We start from the raw sequence: 26,693 nt of genomic DNA, 5'->3' as shown, positions 1-26,693 counted from the left end.
ACTGCGTGTTAGCGATTGTTTCATGAAGCTTTTATTCTGTCATCGGGATCAGCAAACGCAGGATCTGTCGCAAGCATTCCACGTCTGGAAAAGGGGAGGGGGAGGGTGTAGCGACTGCGTTAGCCGTCCCTCCGTTTCCTTGTACAATTAAGAATCTGGGTTTCTTTTTTTCTCGGCAATGCCGGTGAACACGTATCCAGTTGTCTTTATAGTTTACGCTTCTTTCCGGCATGCGCATATTATTCCCGTTAATACGAACTTGTTTCTTTTGCGATTCAGTGCAGCGTTTCTCTTCTCTCGGTGTCCGTACTTTAGAGCATGAGCGCTATACTCTTCTTACTGCAACTTCCAAGCTTATTCCCTTGTGCTTTCACCTTGAGCCTAGAGAAGCCGTAGTGAAGAACTCTGAAACTTTCGACCACCTGGTGCTCTTTACCGTGCACAGACCACGTGACTAGGCGCGGGATTAAACTGCTTCGCAGCAGCTTGGTTGCTCAGTCTAGCCATGGTTGAGGCGCGTGCCGATGTGAGTGCATCAACGCTTCGGCGCAGGCCGTCAGGGCTTATGCTTAGCCATGCTTAACAGAACTTACGCTCGGATAACTAGGTTTAATCAGGGTAAACCTCCATATTTGGTTTTCGAATCCCAGTCGAAAAAGAACTACAGAAAATTTTCTGTTTTCACAACAGAATTTCTGTTCTGTGTTTGACAGTGAACCTGTTGTAACAATATACATTTCTGTAGTAACATCAGACTTTTCTGTAGTTACAACAAAAACAATTACAAAATTACAAACTACAGAAAAGTACTAAAGAAAAACTACAGAACTACATAAAATTCTGTGATTTAACACAGAACTACAGAATATTGCCGCGAAACCTTGAAAACAGTATTTGTTGTTTTTTAACAGCCGCCGGCATACAGGCTTATCACTCTGATTCTGGGCCGCGTATCAGTTCCGTAATCTTTGTTTGTTAATGCTCGATGTCGTGAGTCACACCTTTATCAGTTTCGTTGTAGCGCAAGATGCACCGAGATCTGTCTCGAAGGTTCCGGCCACCCGGGTGTCTCCACAATGTTCCAGCCCGTGCTGGTAGCTGTTTGCGACGTTATCTAGATTGTTCTGTGCAGCCTTTAAATTGAGCGGTGCCGTGTGTGACGAGCGTTCTTTGTCCGACGATCGACGAGCGCGTTTGTTGCTATCGCCGCCGCCGAGTTGCTTAGTTCTTTTGCGGGCGCAAGTTAGCCCCAATAAAGAGTTATTTCAGTACTATCACGCCTGTGTCTTCTTTTGGCGTGTACGGCCTTGTCACCACTACGTGACAATACCTTGCCGTGTTTTTGACATGGTTATGTGGGTTTGTTCGACTGTGAGCTGGTTTTGAGTACAAATTCTTAATATTTAGCCTATTTCACCGTAATAATTAGTTTATGGCCATATACTGACCGGAAATAAGTGTGCACATGGTATATAGAACGACCGCAGGCATTCAGGCGTCTCGTCTTAACCTCAAGGCGGCTGACGTGAAAACCACTGTTGTCGTAATGTCGCATGATGAGGAACGAAAGAACCATGAAGGCGGAACTTTTGCTTACTCCTGCAGTGTTCCCATATTATCGCTAGCATGGAGTGCCCTTTCAAAGATCATGATACTCGTGAGTGATGTGAGAGCTAGCGATAACGTGGCAACACTGCAGGAGTAAGCAAAAGTTCCGCCTTCACGGTTCCTTCTTTTCCCATGTGTGATCTTCGAGAGATTAGACAGGTGTAGTGCAGCGGGGTTCTCACTCGGATATCGCTTGGAAACAAAGCGTTGAAAGAACTGCACCGGCTTTGAAGAGCACACTTTCTGGCGGCAAGACTGCGCTGCTTCTAGTATATGTAGCTCTAAAAGTATATAAGCGAATTTTAGTCTGCGTCTATATCAATATATAATCGGCACTCTATATCAGCCCACAGCTAACGCTCTCAAAACGGAGCCGGTGTAGAAGCGTTACCTCATACCCAACCGTAACACTCATAAAGTAAGTATGTGGTCCTCAAAGTTTTGGACATTTCAAACGAGTTACTTTGGTTGGGTTATGTTGTCTTGTCAGATAGGCTGCTCCGAGGTTCGTAGCAATTAACCTTAAGAATATTCATGGGGTGTTTTGTGCTTTGACTTATCGACTTTCCTTCAATTTGCCTGATTTATCACCGCTACTTTCGGATGCGTTTTTTGTATTTTCTTTTTCTCTTGTGAACAATAAATTATATGTACCTTGGGATACTGCTACCCTGTAGAGCGCTACTGATGGAATCACGGCGAAGGAGCAAGAAATGCACACATGTACTGAATTAGTTGATGTGTTCAATCAGCGTGCATGTAGTCATTGAGAGTTTGAAGGTTTATTAAAGCTAAAGGCAATCATAGATTCAAAAAAAAAATTAGTAGATTACAAAGTACCGACAGTAAACCTGTTTGAGAGTCCCCGCCAGAAATACAGGAATATAAATTCCCAAGTTTGGCAGAGGAGCTGGAAAAGGTACCGATCAAACTGAAAACTATCGGTACTAGCGGTACTATCGGTATTAGCGGTAATAACTAACTTATACAATAGTTAACTTAATTAAGCATTGAAGTCACAGTCATAATCCCCATTCGTCCTTTGTCTCCACACAGTATTTTTCATGCGTTGCTGACGTAGCGGTTGATGCCGGCGCATATTGTGCATGGGATAGATATTTTTGAAGCGATCCACCTCACACTAGCAATGAGGTAGTCCATCGCCTCGCCTGCGAACTTCAGCACCGGGCGCTTGAGATTCCCTGGCCTTATCCACCTACGTGGGACGCTACTCTTCACTACAAAAAAGAAATCAACACATCACCATGACAACATTAGGGAAACTCTTCGTACACTTCCTCTTCCTGATAAATCCCTCACTATACCACGCAAATACGCATACTTAGACGCATACAACTAGATACACTGCTTACTTCTGCCAGATCGTTTCTATACCGATTCAGACATTCCCCCGCATGCCCAAATTGTTCTGAATACTATGCAAACTTAGAACACTACTTGTTTTCCTGCCCTGTTGCAATACAGTCCCCTCACTTTCCACACCATCCTCCCCCAACCTGGTGGACTTGGTTATCCTCTGACCAGCTGAAGGACCAGCTGGCCTTGGTGACTCTGGCCCAGGACATTCTCGACGCCTAATAGTGCGTTGAATAAAGTTGTTTCCTCCTCCTAGCTCTCGTGAAGCGCGCTTGTATTATTTAATTTTTTCAACAATTTTTTTTTAATTCTCTAAGGGACGACACGGCATTGCTTAGAGGAATGCAGGGACTTTTTAAACAGCACTTTCTGCTTCCGCGTTCTTGAATGTAAGATGATCAGTTACGGCATAGAGTGCCTTCCGGGGACGCTCACGGGGTCTTAGCAACAAATCGTCTCTCAGCGGAAATAGATGGGTAAACATCGAGGCTTGGCTTCAGATTATGGAGCGAGTGCGAGGGATTTTCTCGTCTACAGAGGTACGTTCAGTTAGACCGAGTTTTATTATGCTAACTATGAATGCGCACGTCTGAACTTTTGCCAGACAGTTTGGTACAACCTGGTATCTATCAGTGCTTTGTTTAACTGTGACCCCGGTGGAGCCCACATGCTTGTCTTAAAACTAAATGTTTATCAAGTATGATGGCAGACTGAAAAGTTGGTCGATGACAGCCTATAGTCAGCCGTGCGTGTGTGCGTGCTCTAGATACCTTAATAAGTATATCAAGGTCTTCTGATCAAAGAGCTTGTGGCTCCAATGTATTATGTGATCTTGGGTGTCCTTGATACACCCGTGAATCGTTTCCAACTTGTCTTGCCTACGAGGAAGATTGTTTAGAGGCACCATCAATGCGAGAATATGTTGTCTCACTAATGTTACATTATAGGAAACAAATCTCACTTTGGAATTTTTGCTTTTCTGCGTGTGGCGTTGCTTGAAAAATCAGGACGTCCAGTGCTAGGTTCCACTTCCTAAACTGCTGTCGAGCTGTTATGCAGGGTCTTGCATGAAAAAAGCGTTAAGGGCAGCAGAAGCCGATGCAATAGACAATGAATTTGATACCTTGTATTTTGAACGAAGCTACTACCATGTGCCATATTACTTGTACTAATTCTAAACCACAGCTCATGCCCCTTTTTCGGCGGTTGAGCTGCGTCGCCGTTGGTGCCGTTGGCGGTGTAACCAAGCTAAAGAGAGTCACGAGTTAAAGAAATTTCTTTCTTCTGATGAGAAGTTCTTTTTATCTCATGAGAAAAATAAAGAGCGCTTACTTTTGCGATGTTTATTGCCTCGGCGCATAAAAGGAGTGTTATGAAGGATAAGGGGTATGGTCAAATAAAGGAAAACGGTTGGCTGATGTGATGAAGTCTAGGAGTGAACGATGATGCGGTTCCTGCATCCAAGCGGCATATGACGATGAATTTAACTGCACTTGCAAATATGCAAGCACTTGACAAATTCTCTCCCTCCATATATCGCACGAACTCTAAATAACTGTGCTCAAATTTTACATTAGGGAGTATCGTAACCATGCTTATAATGTTTTTCTTTTCTCCCCGCGCCCTCTTGTGCTGCAAGCATAGTATGCGAGGGGCTCAGTCTATTTCAAGTACAGATAGTGCCCATTTTTTAAATTTATTTTTCGTTTAATATGCGGTATAATTTCTAGCGTGCTGCGGAAATCAACTCTGAGTTTAGGAGCTATAGTGTTTACAAGATGCGATGTTACGCATCAACAGAGGTCAGAAGTGTACACTTCAATAAGCTCAGAAATGAAGTTTCAAACTTTGCACTGCACGCTACTGCATGCTCCCTTATCACTCAGGCTCAGATCCCCTCTACGTCTAATGACAAAGCCGGAACTCGAATCCGACAAGTTTCTATACAGACGATGCGTTAAAACTTCACATCGCTCACTGCCGAGGCCAGAGAATGAATTGCACAGCGTCGAGATCGGCAGCATCAATTTACAATCGCAAATAAGATGAAACGCATTTGCTCTCACAGCGCTTGGCATTTATCATCGAATACGGATGTGCACCCAGTGAGGCAAGATGTGCGTCGTAATCACGCATTTTGAGTAGGTCGCTTGAATAAAAACGGCTACCCAAAGCAAACAGCTCTACGCAGAGTAAGACCCATCACTCTAGTGCCACCATTATAAACTTACAGAAGGCCATAGCCTTGTCCTCAGAAGCGGAGCATGTGAACAAAAAAATCTCGTAAGCCTCTTCCCGCAGTTCTATTTATCATACTGCGGCTAAGCTGGGTACTAAGGCGAAATGAACGTTAATTAATTAGCCTCCGCCATGTCTCTCATGATTTCCATCAATACAAATGCGTGGCTGAAGTATTCAGTCTTCTTTACAAAATGTGAACGTTTGTCCCCGTTCTTCTTTTTTGTTTTATCATAGAATCAGCTAGGCGCACTTCAACACCTAGCGTCGATCGGTTCAAGGTATTTCAGGCGCACCGCAGCACTGCCCCGAACAGTAAAACGCCGCCGACACCTCGACCAAAAACTGCGCGGTGATCCTACCGCCTCCAATGTCATACATCTCATGTGACAGCGTAAGAGACCTCGTATACTTTTTCCTATGCAAAGCGCCGATTAATTATTTCATTCGTCTCGAATAACAGTGAGTGTTCACTAGTCTTCTGCATCACATAGGCTGGTTCAAAAGTTTTGAGAGTTGCCAAGTTAAAATTCATGGCTTCGATTGCAAAAGAATAGTCGAGAGTGGCAACGGTTCTGTTAAGAGCCGGCCATTTGCAACTTGCTCTTCCCGAAGGGTACCCAAGGTTCTGACACGTGAGCACAAATCGCATTCATATTCGACACTGCGATGATATCCTGGCTCAATTTAGCAGAGTTCACTACACAGGCGCGTTTCTGAGATCGCTTCATGGGGCGCGGCAAGTAGATTTGATAATCTCACTAGAAAAAAAAAAGCGTCAGTCAGTAGTTTTGGTTATATATACTGATGAAAATCAGCCAGCAAAAGTAAGCTGCCCCCGAAGTGTCGGCTCGAATACGATGACGACCTTCTTTGTCAAAGAGCAGCGAAGGAGGGGGGGGGGGGGGGGGGGCAGTGGTTATGCTGCCGCTATTCTTCTGTAGTCAATGAGTCTTTACTGCTAGTCAGGACGGTGTCCCGGCGGAAAATTTTCGGAATCTTGAAATAATGGTGGCAGAGGACAAAGCTACGTTGGATCATCTTGCATAATGACAATGCATTTTGCAAAATTGCAGTGCGCAGCTGTGCGGCCTTCTGTGGCCTTCTAGTTCCAGAAGTTTCAAGTGGTTCCATCCGTGGCTTACATAGACACGCTCTGATAAGGACCCTAGAAGATGTCGACTCATGTGAGGTAGGGTCGCAGCTCTCTCGAAGTAAATAAATACTAACAGTGATGAGTGTCTTTAAAAGGGTTTACAAGATTGTAAAACCTGTATACGTATATAGAGGTTTTCTCAGCTTTCATGGTCTACAGGGGCACCTTTGGAAATCCAATATGGTTGCCCGAGATATGGTCACGCAGCCCTTCCAGCCTATGTTGCATTGTGTTGCGCTGCCCATGCTGCATTAAAATGTCCAGCTAGCTCTGAAATGAAGTTATTTGTCCCATCGGGGCAACTGAGGCGAGGCTGCCTTGTCTTACTAAATGCAAACAGGCTCTCAGCAGGGACAATGTGATTTGAAAACGCGCATGGGTTTTACAAAGCCCTGTGTGCAGATGCAGATCCGGTCGAAACCATATGCGTGGAGCAGGAGGCGCGACAATTATCCAAGGAGCTCAAATCTCTCTAAGTAAAAAGCAACGGGGAATCACGCGACGCGTTCCCGGGCAGCAAACTGGGGTGCTGATAAAAATTGGCAATGCTACTCCAGTTCTCTGTTATGCACGGGCCCCAGCATTCAAGTATTCGCGTCAGCAGTCAGCATTCATGTGGTCTGCATGCTGCACGTGCACGTTCATGCACGTGCAGCATGCGCGTCAGGATAACGACCACTGGTCTCGTTTCCAGCCTTACTTCTTCAGCACGTGTGTCATTGCATCTAGCTGACTGAGCAAGCTCTACACAAACAAGAAAAAAAAATCGTCAATGAACAAAGAAGCAGAAAGTAGGCAAGCAATATGCATTTCAACCCCAATAATTACTGTTACACAGAATGGTGAAGTGTCAAGCAGTTGAGGACAACAGCCAATTAAGGAACACAAGAGCTCTGTATAAGACAATCAAAGATATCAAAGGAAGCTTCTGTGCTAAGCTGGGAGTGATAAAGGACAAACGAGGCAAGGACCTCACTGAAGCCTCAGAGATAAAGAAGAGGTGGCAGGAATACACAGAAGAACTGTACAAGAAGGACCCGGATGTGCAAACCCAACATAGGACGGTTGTGATTACTGATCTCGAGCCGGGCATCCTGAAGAGTGAAGTTGAATGGGCCTTAGCCAGCCTTGCTAAGAACAAAGCTAGCGGAATTGATGGTATTCCAGCTGAGTTGCTTCAAAACCTCAACCACGACGCTGTTAACACACTGCATACATTATGTCAAAAGATTTGGACAACCCTGCAGTGGCCACAGGATTGGAGGAGGTCAGTTTACATCCCCATTCCAAAGAAAGGCAGTGCCAAAGATTGTTCCAACTACCGCACGATCGCGCTTATTTCGCATGCTAGCAAGGTGATGTTAAAAATCCTGCAAGGTAGGCTGCAGAAGTATGTGGATCGGGAGCTTCCGGACGTGCAAGCTGGGTTTCGCAAGGGCAGAGGAACTAGAGACCAAATTGCCAACCTTCGCTGGATCATGGAAAAAGCAAGAGAGTTCCAGAAACCCATTTACTTCTGCTTTATTGATTATGCGAAAGCGTTTGACTGCGTAGATCACAGCAGATTGTGGCAAGCTCTCCAAGAGATGGGAGTTCCAATTCACCTCATCTGTCTCCTCAGGAACCTTTATGAAGGGCAAGAGGCCACAGTCAGAACTGGGCATGGTCTTAATGATTGGTTTCCGATTGAGAAAGGGGTGAGGCAAGGCTGCATACTGTCGCCCTGCCTATTTAACCTATATGCAGAGTGCATCATGAGGAAGGCCGGTCTGGACGAGTTTTCAGCTGGAGTGAAGATTGCTGGAAAACGTATCAACAACCTTAGATATGCGGATGATACCACTTTAATGGCAGAAAGTGAAGTGGAACTGAAGAGACTTCTGATGCGCGTACAAGAAGAGAGTGAGAAGTTTGGACTTAAACTGAACATTAAAAAGACGAAGATCATGGCGTCTTGCCCTATCAAGTCCTGGAGCATCAATGGACAAGAAGTGGAAGCTGTGACAGATTTTCTGTTCTTGGGCGCCAAGGTTACCTCGGAAGGAGACTGTAGCCATGAAATTAGGAGACGCCTGCTTCTGGGAAAGAGAGCAATGGTTAGCCTTGACCGCCTAGTAAAGAGCAGAGATATTAGTCTGCCAACCAAGATCCGTATAACCCGTGCTATGGCCTTTCCAGTTGTGATGTATGGATGCGAGAGTTGCACTGTGAAAAAGGCTGACCACCGAAGAATCGACGCGTTTGAATTGTGGTGCTGGCGAAGACTCTTAAGAGTTCCTTGGACAGCCAGAAGATCAAATCAGTCGATATTGTCAACCATAAACCCTGACTGCTCATTGGAGGGTCAAATTCTAAAGTTAAAGCTCAGCTACTTTGGTCATCTGATGAGAAGAGAGGAGTCGCTGGAGAAAGATTTGATGTTGGGAAAGGTTGAGGGTCGCCGGAGAAGGGGTAGGCAGCGAACGCGATGGTTAGATGGCATTCTCGAGGCATTGCAGATGAAGCTATGTAATGTTAAGAAGATAGTGAGAGACCGGAAAGCGTGGCGTGACATGGTCCATAGGGTCACGAAGAGTCGGACACGACTGAACGCCTGAACTGAACTGAACTGACCTACATTAGTTGGTTGCGCGGTGAAGCACGATCCATGATGGTTCTCAACTGTTTAGATTAAAATCATTGTCCACCGGTGGCGACCCAGAAGCAATAGGGGCTTAAACGGAGAAGCCTTATCCAAGGCTGGTCCTTTTAGAATCTCTCCATTCATTCCTGACTTTATACATTAGTAGGAATATACAGAAATTTATCTCGCCTTTGACGGTGGTTATTCAAAAGCAATGACGGGGCTTTAATTGCACCGTCATTGCTTGTACATTTACAAAAATTATCAATTTTCTTTTGAGTTTGTAATCTAGGAGAAGCGTATGCAGGTCTATCTTGCCTTTGACTATAACATTGTTGCAGTGCAGTAGACACACACACACGAGTGGGGTCGTGCGGAGACCCAGGAGGCCTGCGTGCCTATAAAATTATTCGATGCAATAACATTTTTTCCTCCTCCTCCTCCTTTCCGTTCTTTGTTGATCGTCACACCCACGCTGTCACTATCTGTCAACGACTATGACCACAACTCGGTCATGGACTTGTAGCGACTCAGACTGAGACGACGCCATATTGCGAAGACATGACAGCATTTGTTTAATTCTTCAAGCTTAATCGGACAGGGTGCTAGTGTTACATTTTGTCCTTTGCTGTGAAATAAAGAGGTTTTTAAGATTGCAAACCCAATAATGCAAGTGGAAGGCAAAAAACAGCCAAAACACACACACACACACACACACACACACACACACACACACACACACACACACACACACACACACACACACACACACACACACACACACACACACACACACACACACACACACACACACACACACACACACACACACACACACACACACACACACACACACACACACACACACACACACACACACACACACACACACACACACACACACACACACACACACACACACACACACACACACACACACACACACACACACACACACACACACACACACACACACACACACACACACACACACACACACACACACACACACACACACACACACACACACACACACACACACACACACACACACACACACACACACACACACACACACACACACACACACACACACACACACACACACAAATCGCTGATTTAAGTGCTTAAAACCCAGCATAATTTGTCCGTCACGTGCGCATCTGGATATATATATACCCTGATGCAGTGATGCAGTGGGCGTACACAGCAAACTACCCAAATAATCAAAATACGCACCCCGAGCTGCGGAACTTAACAAGCAGAAACACAAATTGGTCTCGAAAACAGGATGCTGTTACCATATATAATTCGGGTGGTATCGGAGGCGGTCACGTGGCGGGGACACATACAGTTCTTAAAGTTCCAAATACGAACAGACTGTTCGGAGCACAATAGGCAACTGCGGTCCTAATAAATGTTCATTTTAGTTTCTGGTATGCACTGAATTGAACTCCTGCTACGCTTTCTTCGGTATGGAGCAGCAAGCCAGGGTCGGGGAGCTGAACATCGTTCGCAATATCCCCGCTTTCACTCACGATGCGCTGCTCTATGCACAACAATGCCACCCCTGTATTATTTATAGACTAGCTCTTTTTGCAAACTATATATGTTTTGCACGGCTTCTCGATCGGTCGCAAAAGAAGAGAACGGAGATTATGATATCCAACTGTTGTAACTATCACCGAGTCTCATTTGACATGCCCCGAATTAATGAACCACATGGACCCTACTGCAGTTCGCAACTGCATCTTTGATAAGCCTGTGCCCTTGCGTTAAGTGCTCATTGTTGCACTTAGCTTCAGCGCCCTGTAAGTTGCCACAAAAAACAAGATGTGCATGCCTTTTAAATATAGTTCCAATCAGGGAAAGAAGATATATCTAAACCATGAAAAGCTAACATAAGGAGGAGTGCAGTGGTGATGTTAACTTTATGTCATGAAATTGTAGCATAATGCATGCTGGGAGCGCGAGGAGAGGAAGAGGAGAAGGAAGATGTGCCGAGTGAGGAGAAAGTAAAAGAGCGTGGGAGCGTGTTCGCTGGGGTTTCATAATTCTGGCTCGGGGTTTTGATTATTTGTGGCCATCTCCGGAACCCAAGCTTCTGGAGCGGACCTCCACGCGTCGACACCACAACCACAGCCACGTTCTCGCATCATCCACAACATCGAATCCGGCGTCACCGCGGACTGACAGGCGAGGGGAACCCTTCGCCTGCCTCTGAGCACACGTAGATCGATTCTGGGCCCTTAATTTCATCACACCTTACTATGTATTTGCGTATTTTCAGCTGTGGCTGCCGCGTGGACATGCGTGTTTTTCTAGGAATGATATTGGGATGGCATTGGGATCACGTAGTGCTAAAAGGATGTGTGCACACGCCGACCGGAATGCCCAAGGGAAGCGAGAGAGAAAGTGTCAACTTTGCCGGAACATAACCTAAAGTAACGTAACGTTCGTCAGCATCGGGACACACAAGTGACTCAACCACTTAAGTGTCCTGCATATCGCTTATCTATATACCACTTTAACTTTCTCACGTAAATGACTCTTCATTCTTGTCGTCTCGAGCTATTTTTAGCTCCAGTTGTAGGTTGAATCAAAGCCGCCGCACACTGTCCGAACACCTGAGCAGCTGTGATGAAAGATTTCGAGCGTAACATTCGGTAGCGTCTCAGTCTCGGCGGCAGAAGCTGGGACTGCTGGCGCTTACCTGCTTTGATGGCAGCTTGCCTGCAAAGTGTGGTTGCAAGATCATTTCAGCCGCTATTCGTCTGTGCCGGCTTTAGTCTTTTACGGCTTTTATTTTTCTTTTGAGTAATTCGCCTCTGCCTATATTGGGCAATAACGTGCGAGTGTTGACATAGCATTTCAGTTCCCTGCTCAAAAGGAAAGAACTTCCAGAGGCATAAAAATTGTTGACACAGCTTTAGAACCGGGCGTCTCGATCGTTAGACGGTTATTGCGTTTCACTTCGATACTGAAAAGTGATTGCGCTTGTTGTGCAAGAGAACAGGTATAAAATACGAAGTAGCAAATCAGCTTCTCATTCACTAAGGACGACACATTCTGTGCCTCAGAAGCAAATAGAAAGAAGAAAAGTAATGCTTTTTTTTATTGATACATGCTAATGCACTCTTAAACTTGAAGCTATCTCGTATCCTTCGTTAATCGCGCTCGCCTGTTTCGCCAGCAAAATGCTATGCCGATGCGAGCGCACAAAACGCACTCTCCTCTGTTTCTGGTAACGTAAACACAGCACCTCACGAGACAACGGCGCAACCCAAAGGGACACATGGCAGTCATTACAATAACGTCTTCTTGTATAAATGCGAGGACGTGTCTTGTGGTGTATCTCCTTTTGAGACCAGAGAGCATTGACGCCACGCTAAACTACAATACTAAGAACTGTACTTAAACGAACGCTTGGGGAAATAAAAACCCTCGTCGCCGTCGAAGAGAGATAGCGACTGCGCTGGTGACCTTGTGCCCACATAATGGCGAAAGGCAGCAAAGGTCTAAGTTGACAGTAAATATTATCGGCTGTAGTCTGTCCTCACACAAGCTTGAGGCCGTCTACCAGTGCATAAAACCTTGCCTCATTTCACACACAAAAATACTTTCTTGGGCGAGTCAAGAAAACAGGGGTCATCACGGTTTCTACTCCTGTGTCTTGCGTTACATCCGCAGGGTCAGCTCGTTTCGTCTTGATTTAGTCGCTGCTATATAACATGCATGGAAGCGTTGTAGGCACCGCACCAGTGATACAAAGAAGCCATAGCAGCCATGAAATGCTGAAGAAAATAGGAGCTAATTCGAGCTAAATTGACCCTACCGTAACTTTACTTTTATGTGTGCATTTTATACATTGTCCCTAAATGGACCCAGCGTTGTAGGAAAGAGGGCGTGCTACCACCGGAGTACCTGAATGCCCTATGGGGGTCACCAATGATAAAGACAAAGAAGTCTGCACTCCCCGAAAGTTAAGTGAAATACACCGGAACTGTAGCGGTTTATTCCTGCTGCTGAATAACATTTACCCTTATCGTGGAATGGCAGTGAATTGACCTGAAGGAAACAATATTCAACAGATGATAATAAAACCGACGACCAAGCTCAGCACTGGATTATAAGGGTGTTGCACAACTACACGCAGAGCAACACCGATTAGCAGGACTGCCAACATGGCCACGCCTATTGTGAGAGCACCATAGAACGCTCTCCCTAGAAGGCTCTCAGTTTGGTCCGAAATGTTTCAAGTGTTGAATTATTCTTCTGCTTGCAATTAAGTTGCAAGACAGAAGTTTAATTATTTCCTCGTGTCCTTAAAACGCATTCATCTTCCCAGCCTGCTCTGCGGCTGCGGCGCTCCGCTGTTGAGCCCAATGATGTGAGTTGAATCCAGGCCGCGCTGGCCGCACTTCGCTGGAAGCTAAATGTGAAACCCTCAGTGTGCTGTGCAGTGCCAGCGCACGTGAAGGAACCTCAGGAGTACTAAATGAGCGATCCTGTGTGAAGGATCTCTCCGAAAAGTGGCAAAGAGACAGCTCAGACGGGGAATCTGTCCTCCCCTGTGTACGTGTGCTATATTGTAGCAGACACTGCACTGTTTCGCTGAAATGACAGTAAACGTTGTGGGAGCGCAAAGTAAATATACGTAACTGCATGACGTACGCTTCGGTACACCTATAGCGAAGGTTTGCTGAACCCACTTCATAACTGAAGTACTAGTACATATTACTCATCATACATATCAATTGATAATCCCGAGGTGGGCAATCTCGTGAGGTAAGGCTGAAACCTCATGAGGTTGCCCACCTCCGCTCAACGTTATATATCAAGTTCCTGTAGCTATAAACCTATCTCAAAGAATCCTTTCCTCATTAACCTTTGGAGGTTCCACTTGAACAACAGATTTACAAACGTCTAATGTGGCTCTGTTGTTGCAGAAAGTGGAAAAGATGCTGGAATGGCAACCTCATGAGGTTATGTTGAAACCTCATGAGGTTGCCCACCTCTGCTTGGTGCTCATGCATATCACGCGCCCGATCTCATTTATAATTTGAACTTTTTATCATGGCTTTCATAACGCATTTCCGTGCCGAATTGACCCGACCCGCGGACCTCTCGAGAGGTACGACGTTACGTAAAGAGAGCTGTAGCCTTATCTATAACAAATAGCAGAGGTTCTAAACTAGATACTGTTCCGCGACTTCCTGCTTCAAATAAACGAGTGGGAGAACTAGCCGGGTTGGTTAAAATAATATGAATACAAAGGAACGACAGGAGGATGAAAACCGGCACGGAATCCAGCTTTCTTGCTTAGTTGTTGTAGTCTTTTGTGCACGGACAATATCGTCAAGAGCGTCCGCTGCATTGTGGAGGTCCCACGTGGTTACGAGCGATACGCTGCTTGTTAAAGCCTATAACCTCAAACTTGATAACCTAAACACTGCATACTTTGAATATTGCGCTCTTACGCCGTGTTATAGGACACGCACCGTTCGTGTGATGACCCCGTATTGTGACCCCGCCCACAGGCGCTAGCTGGTGCTCGCTCACACGGCGCGGAGCTGTGAAAACACGCTGGACGGCGGAGCACCTGCACTCTGTTCGTTCGCGTGAGAGATCGTGGTCCGTAGATATAGAAGTAGCCCGACCACTCCCGCAGAATCATCTCCGCTGCAGATACAGGTCGCGAGAATTGGTCGTGATCTGCTCCCGGCTGTGTAAGTATATACGCTTGCAATCTCGAAACTTGGAGGTCCTCCTCCATCGCTGCCTGCATGTATATCGGCTCTTAACGCCCCACAAGGAGGAAGCCGCACCGGAAGGGAGGAAGGACGGAAGGAAGGAAGCCACAAGGCCCCGCCGGAGGTGTTTCATCGCTTCTTCCGCTTTGACTCCCCTGCCCTCGCGTAACACTTTCTCGGCTGCGGCGTGCTGCATGCACCACGAAATGGTGGAGAATCTACGATGAGCGGCCTTCCTACGCTCCCTCTGCTCTCCCTTTAGCACAATGCGAAAGCTTCGAAGTTTTTAGTTGTTTTTTTTTTTTTTTTTTTTTTTTTTTTGCTTTTCTTCGTAATTCGGCAAGGCTATATACCTGTATGTGTTGTATGCATGCGCAACCCTTTCGGAGAGGCCGTGCTCTCTTGTGCAGCGGCTATTTTTAAACTCTCGCGAAGGGCTCAGACAATCGACAAGCCTCACGTGTGGCTGGTCCTGGTGGGTGGTGGTGCGTGTTCTGCTGCGCAAGGCGCTCGCGTTTAGCCGTGGATATGCGTGCGCTTCGCATGCATGGAGGAAAACGTTGCAGCCGTGCGGCTGGCTTTTGTACCCGATGAATCATGTCGGAGTAACGACTGTCCGCGCTTTTGTTCCTGGAGCGTATTTATACGCCCGGCTCCCTTCGTCGCTGTCTGAGGACCTCGAACAAAAAGCTCTGTGGTTTACTGAAAACCGGAAGCGTTCGGCTTGCCTGAAATATTGAGAGGCCCAGGAGGAAAGGGGGTCTGTCCTTTGCATCTGCTGGGCGGCTAAGGTTGGCACTTTAAACAGTAACAAGAGGGCGCATGGATGAACTGAAACACCTGGATAGCCGATGCTCTTTGCACTTCACTCTTTCGATCTCGACCTAAGGGGGTACACGTTCAAAGTACCTGGAGTATTTTGAGGGCTGTGTCATTTTACGGGTGGCGACGCCCGTCAAGCGATAATTGCGAACAGCTCTTTTTTCGTCGCCGACTATTTTTGTAAAACAAAAGCGGAACATTCATTCATTCATTCGCTCGCTCGCTCGTTCGTTCGTTCGTTCGTTCGTTCGTTCGTTCGTTCGTTCGTTCGTTCGTTCGTTCGTTCGTTCGTTCCTTCCTTCCTTCCTTCCTTCCTATTTTTGTAAAACAAAAGCGGAACATTCATTCATTCATTCGCTCGCTCGCTCCTTCCTTCCTTCCTTCCTTCCTTCCTTCCTTCCTTCCTTCCTTCCTTCCTTCCTTCCTTCCTTCCTTCCTTCCTTCCTTCCTTCCTTCCTTCCTTCCTTCCTTCCTTCCTTCCTTCCTTCCTTCCTTCCTTCCTTCCTTCCTTCCTTCCTTCAATTAACAAAATAATCCAATAAGGAGGATGTCAGCCAAGGAAGGAGTGCTTCCCGAGATTCTGTCATGTGTGCCCGGTCCTAGGAATAAGTACAGTCAGGGACAAAAGTTTCCGGGATATGAGCTCGCGGAAAAATATTTATTTGTGTGTGACTGGGCACACGTATGAATAATATGTGCTGAATCTCGGACGGACATGCACGCCCCATTCAGGGAAAAGATGTCACAGTAAAAACTGGCGCGGCAACTAAGGAATAAATGTTTTTTCATGAATCTGCATTACGCAAAGTTTTGTCCCTGACTGTACATTAAAACAGGAGCGGAAGAGGAAGTATGTAACTAGATATAATAACTATGACAGGGAAGGAAGGAGCACGAGGGCACGGTCGAGTTGGCTTATGTATTTAGTAGTGTTAGCATTTAAAAAAAGTATTGAACCATAATGGCCCCCAGCCAGAGATCAGCTGGTCACTTAAACATCGAGCCTTCCTTAAACATTCAAGTGAATCAATGCAAAACAGAATTTGTCTGGCAGAAGAAAAAAATGACACACGCTGACTTGCAACTGACGTATTACCAAAGAACGCTTCACTAGTTTGCATGGTGGCACTTGATTTTTGGTGGCACTAGGGTGTAACTATCGTACCACGTACGACAGGGCTTACTCTGAATGATAAGTTTTTCTGCAATAAACCCGTTGCGATATCGACTCTTGGACCGTCACTTCCTCCTCCATCAAACTTCGTCATTTTGACTCCGTTTCCACCAGAATGTAGTTAGGCACAAATCTATAACTCTCGATTATTCCTCACCTTGGAGTGGCCCGAATAAAATTTTCCACAGTAAAATGTAAGGGGTTGTATCTTTTTTTTTTTTTTTTTCACAATGTTGCCTTTGACACTACAGAAAATTTGAGGAGTGAACCCTAACCGGAGGGACACCTAATTTTACCTCGAGAGTTTCACATGACAGCGTCCCTTTGTTGGGCCGAATTAGGGTATCTTGCCCGCGACCCATGGGACAGGTGTTTGAATTCAGCACCTGCACGAACCAATATTTGCGGGCTTTAAACGAAGTTGCAAAGTTATGACGATACGCCTCTTTCAGCCAATCACAATTTCCTTGACACGGCGCCGCGGCACAACATTTTCAGCCGAACGCGACCTTTAAAAATGCTGTCCCGTTAAAATAGAAGTGTCGTGTCAAGTGTGTCGTGTCAAGTTTACGGAACGCATACCAAAGCGGTCGGTGGAAAGATGCCGACGGAAGCGAGCGCCGGAAACCGCGACGTCGCAAGGCCGACGCAAACATCGAAGGTAGTCTGTTTGCCCTTAGCTGTAAACGTTGAAAGCGTGACACGTCGAATAGTTCTTCGTTGTCACTGGCCAGACAACCGAAAAAACAAAAACCTTCGGTGGAGTATGCAACATCAGCGCAGAAAGACATGAAAAGCATATATACACTTAAGAATTTTCTTTATGCGAATTCTACAGAGAAAATGTAAAAAAAGGAAAAAAAACAAACAATGGATAACATAAGTTGCCTATGGAAACAAATGTAGTTCAATCATCTGGCTGATCTGTGTCCAAGTTGTAAGTGGTTTTACATTTGCAGCTTCGCATCGCCAAATAGGACCGAACTTTTATGTTTGGAATTAGTGTCAAATACAATAGATTATTGCATTCGATTGAGGAAATTAAGTTTCCTCTCTTTTGCGATTACTTTAACCACAACGAGACTCACTTCATGTAAACTTTACTCCTGTCTCAGACAAACGGCGTGCTTGCCGCGTGAGTGTGCACTTGTTTCATCTACTATATTTCAATTAGGCACAATTCGAGTTGGAAGGAAGCTCATCATCGCTGTGCCTATACCGGTCCTCAGCTGTAACTAAAATCTGACATCTTCTGGATTTGCACCCTACCGCGGTGGATCAGTCGTTAGGGCGCTCTACTATTGAACCAAAGGACGTGGTATAGAATCCCTGCCGCGGCGGCCGCTTTTCGACGGAGGCGAAAAGCAAGGCGCCTGTGTGCTGTGCGATGTCAGTGCATGTTAAAGAACGCGAGGCGCTCGAAATTTCCTGAGCCCTCCGCTACGGCATCTCTGATATCCTGAGCCTCTTTGAGACGTTAAGCCCTGCAAACCAAACCGCATTGTCTGGATTTAGTACGGGTAATCGGGCGATTCTCCACATTACCATTTGTCGACGGGAGGAAGTTTTTTTTTTTTTTTATTTTTATTTATAGGAAAGGAAAGGCACAGTGTATCTGTCGAAGTTCCTTATACACACCTGAACCGCGCCGTAAGGAAAAGGGGGAAGATGAGAGTGAAAATGGAAAGAAAGAGGTGCCTTAGTGGAGGGCTTCGGAGTAACTTCGACCGCCTGGGTTAACATGTCACAGCATGTGTCTCTGTTTCACCACTAGCGAAACGCAGCCGTGGTCGGATTCGAACCCGGGTACTAGGGCTCAGTAGCCGGGCGTCTTAACCACTGAGACACCGCGGAGGGACATGTATATAAACGCATTTTTTTTATCATCATCATCATCATCATCAGCCCGACTATACCCACTGCAGGGCGAAGGCCTCTCCTATATTTCTCCACTTAACTCGGTTCTGTGCCATCTGCATCCATTTGACCCCTGCGAACTTCTTAATCTCATCCGCCCACCTAACTTTCTGCCGCCCCCTGCTACGCTTTCCTTCCCTTGGAATCCAGTTTGTTACTCTCAGCGACCATCGGTTATCCTCTCTTCGCACTACATGCCCTGCCCATGTCCATTTCTTCTTCTTAATTTCTACTAGAATGTCGGTAACTTGAGTTATTTCTCTGACCCACTCTGCACGCTTTCTATCTCTTAATGTTACCCCTACCATTTTTCGTTCCATAGCCCTCTGGGTTGTCCTCAACTGAAGTAGAACTCTCTTGGTTAGCCTCCACGTTTCAGCGCCATAGGTGAGTACAGGTAAGATGCAACTGTTATATACTTTTCTCTTTAGCGATACCGGTAAGCTGCTAGACATAATTTGCGAGTGCTTGCCAAATGCGCTCCATCCCAATCTTATTCTTCTTGTTATTTCCTTTTCATGGTCCGGATCTGCGGTTACTACCTGTCCTAAGTAGACATATTCGCCTACTACTTCCAGTACTTCGCTACCTAATGTAAACTGCTGTTCCTTCCCGAGGATGTTGAACATTACCTTAGTCTTCTGCATATTGATTTTCAAGCCTACCTTTCTACTTTTCCTGTCTAGGTCATCAATCATTATTTGTAGTTCATCTCCCGAGTTGCTTAGCAAGGCAATGTCATCAGCAAATCGCAGATTACTGAGGTATTCTCCATCTACCCTTATCCCTAACTGCTCCCATTCCAAGTCTCTGAATACTTCCTCTAAGCAAGCTGTGAATAGTACGGGGGGATTGTGTCTCCTTGCCTAACACCTTTCTTTATGGGAATTTTGTTACTTTCTTTATGCAGAACTATGGTTGCTGTGCAGCCACTGTATATATCTTCCAGCACTTTCACGTACGGCTCGTCTACCCCCTGATTTCGCAATGCCTGCATCACCGCCGAGGTTTCAACTGAGTCAAATGCTTTTTCGTAATCGATGAATGCTATGTATAAGGGCTGGTTATATTCCGAGCATTTTTCTATCACTTTTTTATGTAGCATTTTTTTTTTATGTAGCAGCACAACTACAACATATATACTATGGTGAGAAAATATATGTTGGTACTGCTACATGAAAAAAAGAAATGCGTTCATATACAAAACCCGCCGCGGTTTCTCAGTGGTTAAGACGCCCGGCTACTGAGCCGTAGTACCCGGGTTCGACCCCGACCATCTATGGCTGCGTTTTGCTAACATACCCGGAAGTTCCCCATAGGAACACTTTTGATTTGCGGCTTTTAATGGCCAGAAACGCACCTCACTTATTTTCTATGGCGGCCTTAACTACTAAGCGCGAGCGTGGGAGAACTTTTAAAAACAATATTTTGCAACACCGCGGATGACGATGTCATTACCGTCAGTATGCTCACGAGCGTGCCTGATAATATTGTTTACTTGCCTTAAAATTAAGAGTGGTGTCCTTGAAAACTAGACTCAGTCCATCTCCACTGGCGTTTTTGTCGCTACCAAAGTGTTTTTGCCATACTGCCTCGCGATGCATGCAGCCATCAGGAGAGGTGAAAAGACAATACTAACGGGCGTTTTACGACTGCCGTAATAGTATCACAAAGCTCACCTCGAAGAACTTTGTCGTCAGTCGCATAACCATCAGGATCGGAAGTGACGTCACTAGACCGGAAGTGACAACTCTACATCTCAATGTATCTTCAATGCGTCCGTGTCGCCACCTCTAGACATTTTCGGGGAAACATCTAATCGCCTGCTAGATGACCCGAAGGTGCCCGATTGTGCGCCGACTTACGTGTTGGTGTTCGCAAAATCGTGAAATCATGACGCAAATCCTTATTTAAAGGGATCAACATCTAGTTTCTAATGAGATCGCACTATGAACACACGACGTAATTTGGTGTTTATGCGGTTTTTCGTATCGCTTTTACTCTGGTTGGTGCAGTAGAGTGCGATGGTTGCAAGCACGAAACGTTCAGATCCCGGTTACAGCTCGTGGAGTCCACAGCTACGTACGTCATCTCAATGAAATGGTTCCCTTTATCGCTAGTTATGTGATACATCTAAATAGTGCACCGCACATAGTTCCCGGAACAGAACCATTGACTTCTCGCTTTCAAGAAAGGCGTGGCGCCAATTCAGTTGTTAGTATATCTCAAAGCGTACACAAGGGCAAAAGGTAGCGTACTTCTGGTGGCATATTGTTCAATGCACGTCCAAAAGAAAAAAAAAAGTACGCCGACAAAGCACGAAGAGAGATGATGAACGCGGTGAAAAGCACACGTAATCTAGATCTGCACCCATGTCTTCAAACCATGGCAACCAGACTTCTATTTCCGGCCAACAATTTTCTAATTTCTATGTTATATGTCATTGATTCAACTGATTCCATCCATTCGCTTCCTATCCATAGCCTATTGTTGCTTGATTTCTTTCGCGCACTTCTCGAACACATCAGTATATATCGCCATAAATGTGCTCGAATATTGGTTTCCTAATGCCTCGCTGCTCGACGGTGTCTCACCTGCGGCGATCACTGAGAAGATGACGAGTAGCCTGACGATGATCGCGTACTGCGCACTGTCGGGCATCTCTCGCGCTCCGTCACCGAGCGCCAGCAGCTCTTGCCGAACAGCCGATTCTCTTGCTGAACAACTGTTCGCTGGCTGCTACAAAGACTTGTCAGCACTGCGTTGACACCGACGAAAGAAAAACTGCACGGCGCGTCCCCCAGAGTGCCCCGGCCCGGAACCTGCGCCGCTGGCCTTGCCTCGATGTTCCCCGGGAGGCTGGGGGAGGAGGGAATGTTTGCGCCCCCTTCCATCGGATGAGCCCCTCTATGGCGATTGGAATACAATTGGGACACGACTCTGCGCGCCCATCTTCCTGACTGACTGTGTCTCTGTATGGTTTGTGCCCGTGTGTTGGTGTGGAGAAACCAGGGCTGTTAGCTGCAGGTTTCCGTCTGTCATCCGTCCCGGTAATCATTGTTTGGTGTCTGGACTACCCCTTGCTTCACTATATACCTCTCTCTCTTTATCTCGTATTGTTCTCGTCTAGCTCTCGACGTAACGCGAAATTAACGTGATCAACAGCACGAGCGGGACTCGTGAGCACTCCATTGTGGTGGCATAACAATAGACACATGTCACGAAAGCAAGGTTTGAAAATGAGTTTGCTCACTTATAATCAGCTGGAAAGGCATAGGAAAGAAAGATGGGTGACAAAAGGCGGAGTCTTTAATAGGTCATATGACAGGTTGGCTATGCTACGCTAGGAAAGCGGAGAAAAAACAAACATCCCTGACGCAACAAGCCCTCTTTCTTCTCTAAAAAGACTACGGGCTCAAAGAGAGGTCAGGAGAAAAAAGCGACCAGTAAGACTCAAAGAACCGTTTTGTTTTCTGCTTGAGATAATATCATTCTGTCACCTCAAACGATGGTGACAATTCAGCCCGAGGTGATTTCGAAGTTTTAAAATCCACAGACTTAATCAAATGATTTAGCAGGTAAATTATTTCTTGTTAAGGTTATATTAGGCCACATGTGGTGGCTCTATAGCTTTTAATTCCTAGACAGGTGCGGAAAGCAGATATCTTCCAAATTGCAGAAAAACGGAGCTTTCAGTCAACCCGAGTGGTAGTGACTAAAAGCTCCGATTTTCTGCAAGCCCCTACATAGTTTGAACCGAAGCTATCATGATAAGAAGTTATCGAAAGCTTTTGTATTGAGCTTCAGGGATGCATCAAATATTCCCGAAATCTAGGCGTGGTGGCATGTCCGATGGGCGCAGAAATCCTAGAAAATATTCAGCTAACCGAGCTGCCTTTGAATTGAACAGTTCAATTTACAGACTTAACAGCAAATAAATCTCAGATCAGCCAAATTAACTTCACTGGTCTCAAAATAAAATACGGACGTTCTTCACCTGACGTCTACAATGCAGGCAATTTTCTTTGAGACGTTCCAGCTTTTTACAATGGCCATCTGCCTCAGTGTTTTTGCTAGAAATCTTGCAAATATGCCGACAGTGATAGTGGACACGGGTTGTCAGCGCCTGTTTCTTTGCTTTTACCCCGAGCCTTATGGGGCACCACAAGTAAAAAAAAAAAAAAAAAGAAGAAGTTTAGTCAGCCCCAGGAAGCTGCTTATAGTGTCATCTGCCTGTACATCTGAGCGAAGGAAAGTGCAGCTTGCAGACTGCCTTTCTGCCTTTCAAAACGCTGTGAGTGAAATAGTTGACCTGTTCAGGCGAAATATTCAAGAGAATTTTCAGGGAACAAGGAGGTCTAAGGATTACATGAGAATGTACAGGCCGCTTGCACTCCGGAACATTGCTTAGCCGTTTCCTTAGCTTCAGCGAAAGGGTTCATGAAAAGAAAGAAAGAAAGAAAGAAAGAAAGAAAGAAAGAAAGAAAGGAAGAAAGAAAGAAAGAAAGAAAGAAAGAAAGAAAGAAAGAAAGAAAGAAAGAAAGAAAGAAAGAAAGAAGGAAAGAAAAGTGAGGGTGAATTCTGTTTAGAGCAATTAGCGGATTGGCTCTTCATAGCCCGACAACGTAAAACGTGCAGTCGATCGATCGATCGGGTTCGCTGCTAACTTGTTTCCACGAACTGGCGATGTAGATAAAAAGAAAGAGCTGCGAACGGTAGATACAAACCGAAGATGGGAGCGAACAAATAACCCATGCGGGAATAGAGGGCACATCGTGCGCAGAAGCGAGCGGCTATAGAGCAATAGACGGATGCGTTCACGCGCGCCACTTTCACCTCACGAAGTGGATCAAGGGCTGCTCACTTTCTCTCTTTCCACACAGCACGCGCGCGCAACCGGTGCACACGCCGCTGACAACGATGAGGACGCCGGATGCAATTCGTCTGAGCACCGTACAGTAACGTACGTGTGGCGACATCAGTCGTGCCTGCGGCGCGGGCTTCATTTTGCAAACAAAGCGTAGCTGAAACAATCGCATCTTTCGCCCCCTCGTTGTTTCGCGTTGTTGACAGCGAGAACTGTTCATCGCACGCATTTGTACCGGGTCGGCGTTTCCGTTGCGTGAGATTTCACATTTGCACGCTGAGGCATCACATTTGAATCAGAGCGAAAGTTCCGCTTCCGTTGAATGGGATGAAGAGAAACGCGGTTGGAACCAAACATCGGCTTTGCAATGATTGAGCTGTATAAAAACGTTATGCGGAGCAAAATGACGTCCGTTTAGCGTAGTAATATGTTGTCTAAAAGAACTCTTTTTTTTTTTCATTCCGACTATTAGCATACTATCCCAGGTAAGCAAGGGAATATGTTGCTAAATTACTCTTTAGGGTTCTTTAGTGTGACAGCCCCCAAACAAGCACACTCATGAGGCTGGGGCACTCATGAGTGTTGTGTTTGTAGCTGCAACCATTCCATGGAGGTGATGCATAGAAAAAGCTAGTAAGGTTACGGTTATCTTGACGGTCGGGATGATTATCTTGCAGACAAATCTTTCACGGCCAACCTACATAGGTTAACAGTAAAACAATTTTTTTATGGTCATACCATGCGCATGGTGTACTACTTGTTGGAATTCTTAACTAAAAAAAAAAAACCTGTACAAGCGTTCGCAGAGAGATAGAAGGTTCACGTTTCCCCTGCAAAGTAACAAGAACTGAAGTAGCCAGACTATGGTATTGGAACAAGACGTGCGAAGCTGCAGAAATTACGGAATTATATAAACAAGCATGCCAAAGGCTCACTATGAACAGGAATTGCCCTATAAGAGAGTAAAAATCGGGTAAGTTGCCTATAGTACACTCCCTAATATGTGGGCTATGCTACCTCAAGCTCTAGACCATATATACATCGCTAAAAATACATATGTTGGCAGCGAAATCAGGTGCTCTCTACAAAGCATACGAATTTCTTGCAGATACTAAGATTTTAACGACAGTTTCAATCTACTCTTCCTAACCTGAAGATTTGTTGTGCCTCAAATAAATGCTTTCGTTACTAACAACAACAAATTATTATTTGAGGGAAATGTGTTTCTGTCACATGACTGTATCATTACGGATACTTAGTGATCGAAATCTAGCCAATGGCTGAGACATCCTACTCTACCTACATTGGGGAGCGCGCTAGAAGATGCGTAACTCCCTTTTTACTCTTTTAGGACAATGTATGTTTACAGCGTAGTTAATACCACCAGAATGATATGCATTTGCTACCAGTTAGTTTCTGGCCATTTTTTTATATGGCTGTCATGAGAGCCCACGATGCAGTGACAGCGAGGCACTTGCACCAAGATAATATACGTACTTTAGAAATTTCTGAAGTTGCGTCAAGAATGCTGCAGCACTAACTAAATAGGGGTTTCATGTGCAAACTACATACACAGAAGACAATAAAACACAGCACAAATTTCAAATCAGTAAGAACTGAGCTACAGCGTAAAAGTTTCATAAGGTAGACCAAAGCCGAAATTTCTTCAGAGTACCCTCATCCTGACTTAGAAAGCATTATGCTTTTGACGGTTGCGAGATAAGCTACGATGAAATCTGTTCTTATCAAAACAGTGACTGACAATATCTTCCATAAAGTCTTCGTGGCAGTAAAACATTTACTGTGTTCAAAAATGAAAAAACCCCACTTGAATTGTGTGGTTTACGTATTACCAAGCGATATTCACATTCCCCTCTATTCTGAGGTGACACTTGGTCTTGCACCGTGCACCCTCAACACAAAATACGTCTAAGGAAAGCTCCAAGACACGAACGCCTGGGCGAAAATTACAACTAGCGCGAAATCATTTAAGGGTGAAATCATATGAGTTCATTATCTTTCTTTGATCAACTGTTGACCAACGATTGTCCATGCCAACAAGTACCACTGTCACCTCTGCTGAGGTATCAGTTTGATTTTAGCAGTCATGCATTTCTAAAGTAAATACATTGCATCTTCATAGCAGACAGCTCTGAAACGGTGACCGCGATGTCCGGGAGGTTGATTGCTCAAAATGTGTTTATAATATGTCGCTCTCGGCCTCTGAGTATATAAGCGGGTGTTAGTCGAAGAGGCCTCTATGGCAACATTGTTTTTTGTTGTTTTTTCTTTTGCGGAATTGTGAAACTTTATAGCTATCTTACTGCAGCTATGTTTTTTTGTGTTCTTTCGGGAAAAGCAGTCGCAATGCCACTTTTTCCCGGTGCTATTGGCTTATCTTCTTGGTGATTGATGACACATGCGCCGGCGACTCCGAGAATCAGGATTTTCTACCTGCGGATCTGAAATCTCATTTGTGACACAAAACATCATCAAAGCTTGCTAAAAATGTTGTTGTTGTAGCTGTTGGAAGGAAAAAAAAATGCACGGGCCTGCTACTGGCTCTGTAACTGAGCCACCTCCGCTGCCTGATTGATTTATAGGAAGGAAAAGGCGCGGTAACTGTCTCACTTGTTTTCTGTGGACACCTCAACCGCGCCGTAAAGGTAGGAAGGAAGTGGTGAGTGAAAGTGGAAAGAGAGAAAAAGGAGCCGTAGTGGAGGGCTACAGAGTAATTTCGACCACCTGGGGATCTTTTAAACAAACTGATTTATTTATAGGAACGGAAAGGCGCGGTAACTGTCTCACTTGATTTCTGTGGACACCGCAACCGCGCCGTAAGGGAAGGGAGGAAGATGGGAGTGAAAGTGGAAAGAGAGAAAGAGGAGCCGTAGTGTAGGGCTACGGACTAATTTCGACCACCTGGGGATCTTTAACGTGCGCTGACATCGCACAGCACACGACGCCTCTTCGTTTCGCCTCCATCGAAACGCAGCCGCCGAGGTCGGGTTCGAACCCGGGTATTCCGGCGCAGTAGTCGGGCGTCTTACCACTGCACCACCCCGGCGGGGCTGGGGATCTTTAACGTGCGGACAGAAGAGAAAATAAGATAAAATAGAGAAGAAAGTAAAAAAGGAGAGGCAGAGAAAGACGCGCGC

The 26,693-nt window shown here is 45.6% G+C and overlaps 1 protein-coding gene across 1 annotated transcript in view; it reads right to left on the bottom strand.

The window, feature by feature from the left end:
- The window catches only part of LOC146196798 (uncharacterized), a 45,962-nt gene extending 24,435 nt beyond the window's left edge, over nucleotides 1-21,527 (bottom strand). Inside the window, exon 1 of the mRNA XM_084596404.1 lies at nucleotides 21,263-21,527. Coding sequence (XP_084452530.1) covers nucleotides 21,263-21,329 — 67 coding nt within the window. The 5' untranslated portion in view covers nucleotides 21,330-21,527. The remainder of the gene's footprint in view (nucleotides 1-21,262) is intronic.
- Between the last annotated feature and the right edge of the window lie 5,166 nt (nucleotides 21,528-26,693).

This window comes from Amblyomma maculatum, chromosome 3, assembly GCF_055883805.1.
Source record: "Amblyomma maculatum isolate TAMU_Amacu chromosome 3, ASM5588380v1, whole genome shotgun sequence".
In the NCBI taxonomy this organism is placed as follows: Eukaryota; Metazoa; Arthropoda; class Arachnida; order Ixodida; family Ixodidae; genus Amblyomma; species Amblyomma maculatum.
Note: the sequence above shows the minus strand (reverse complement) of the source record. Positions and strands in the feature narration are given on the sequence as shown.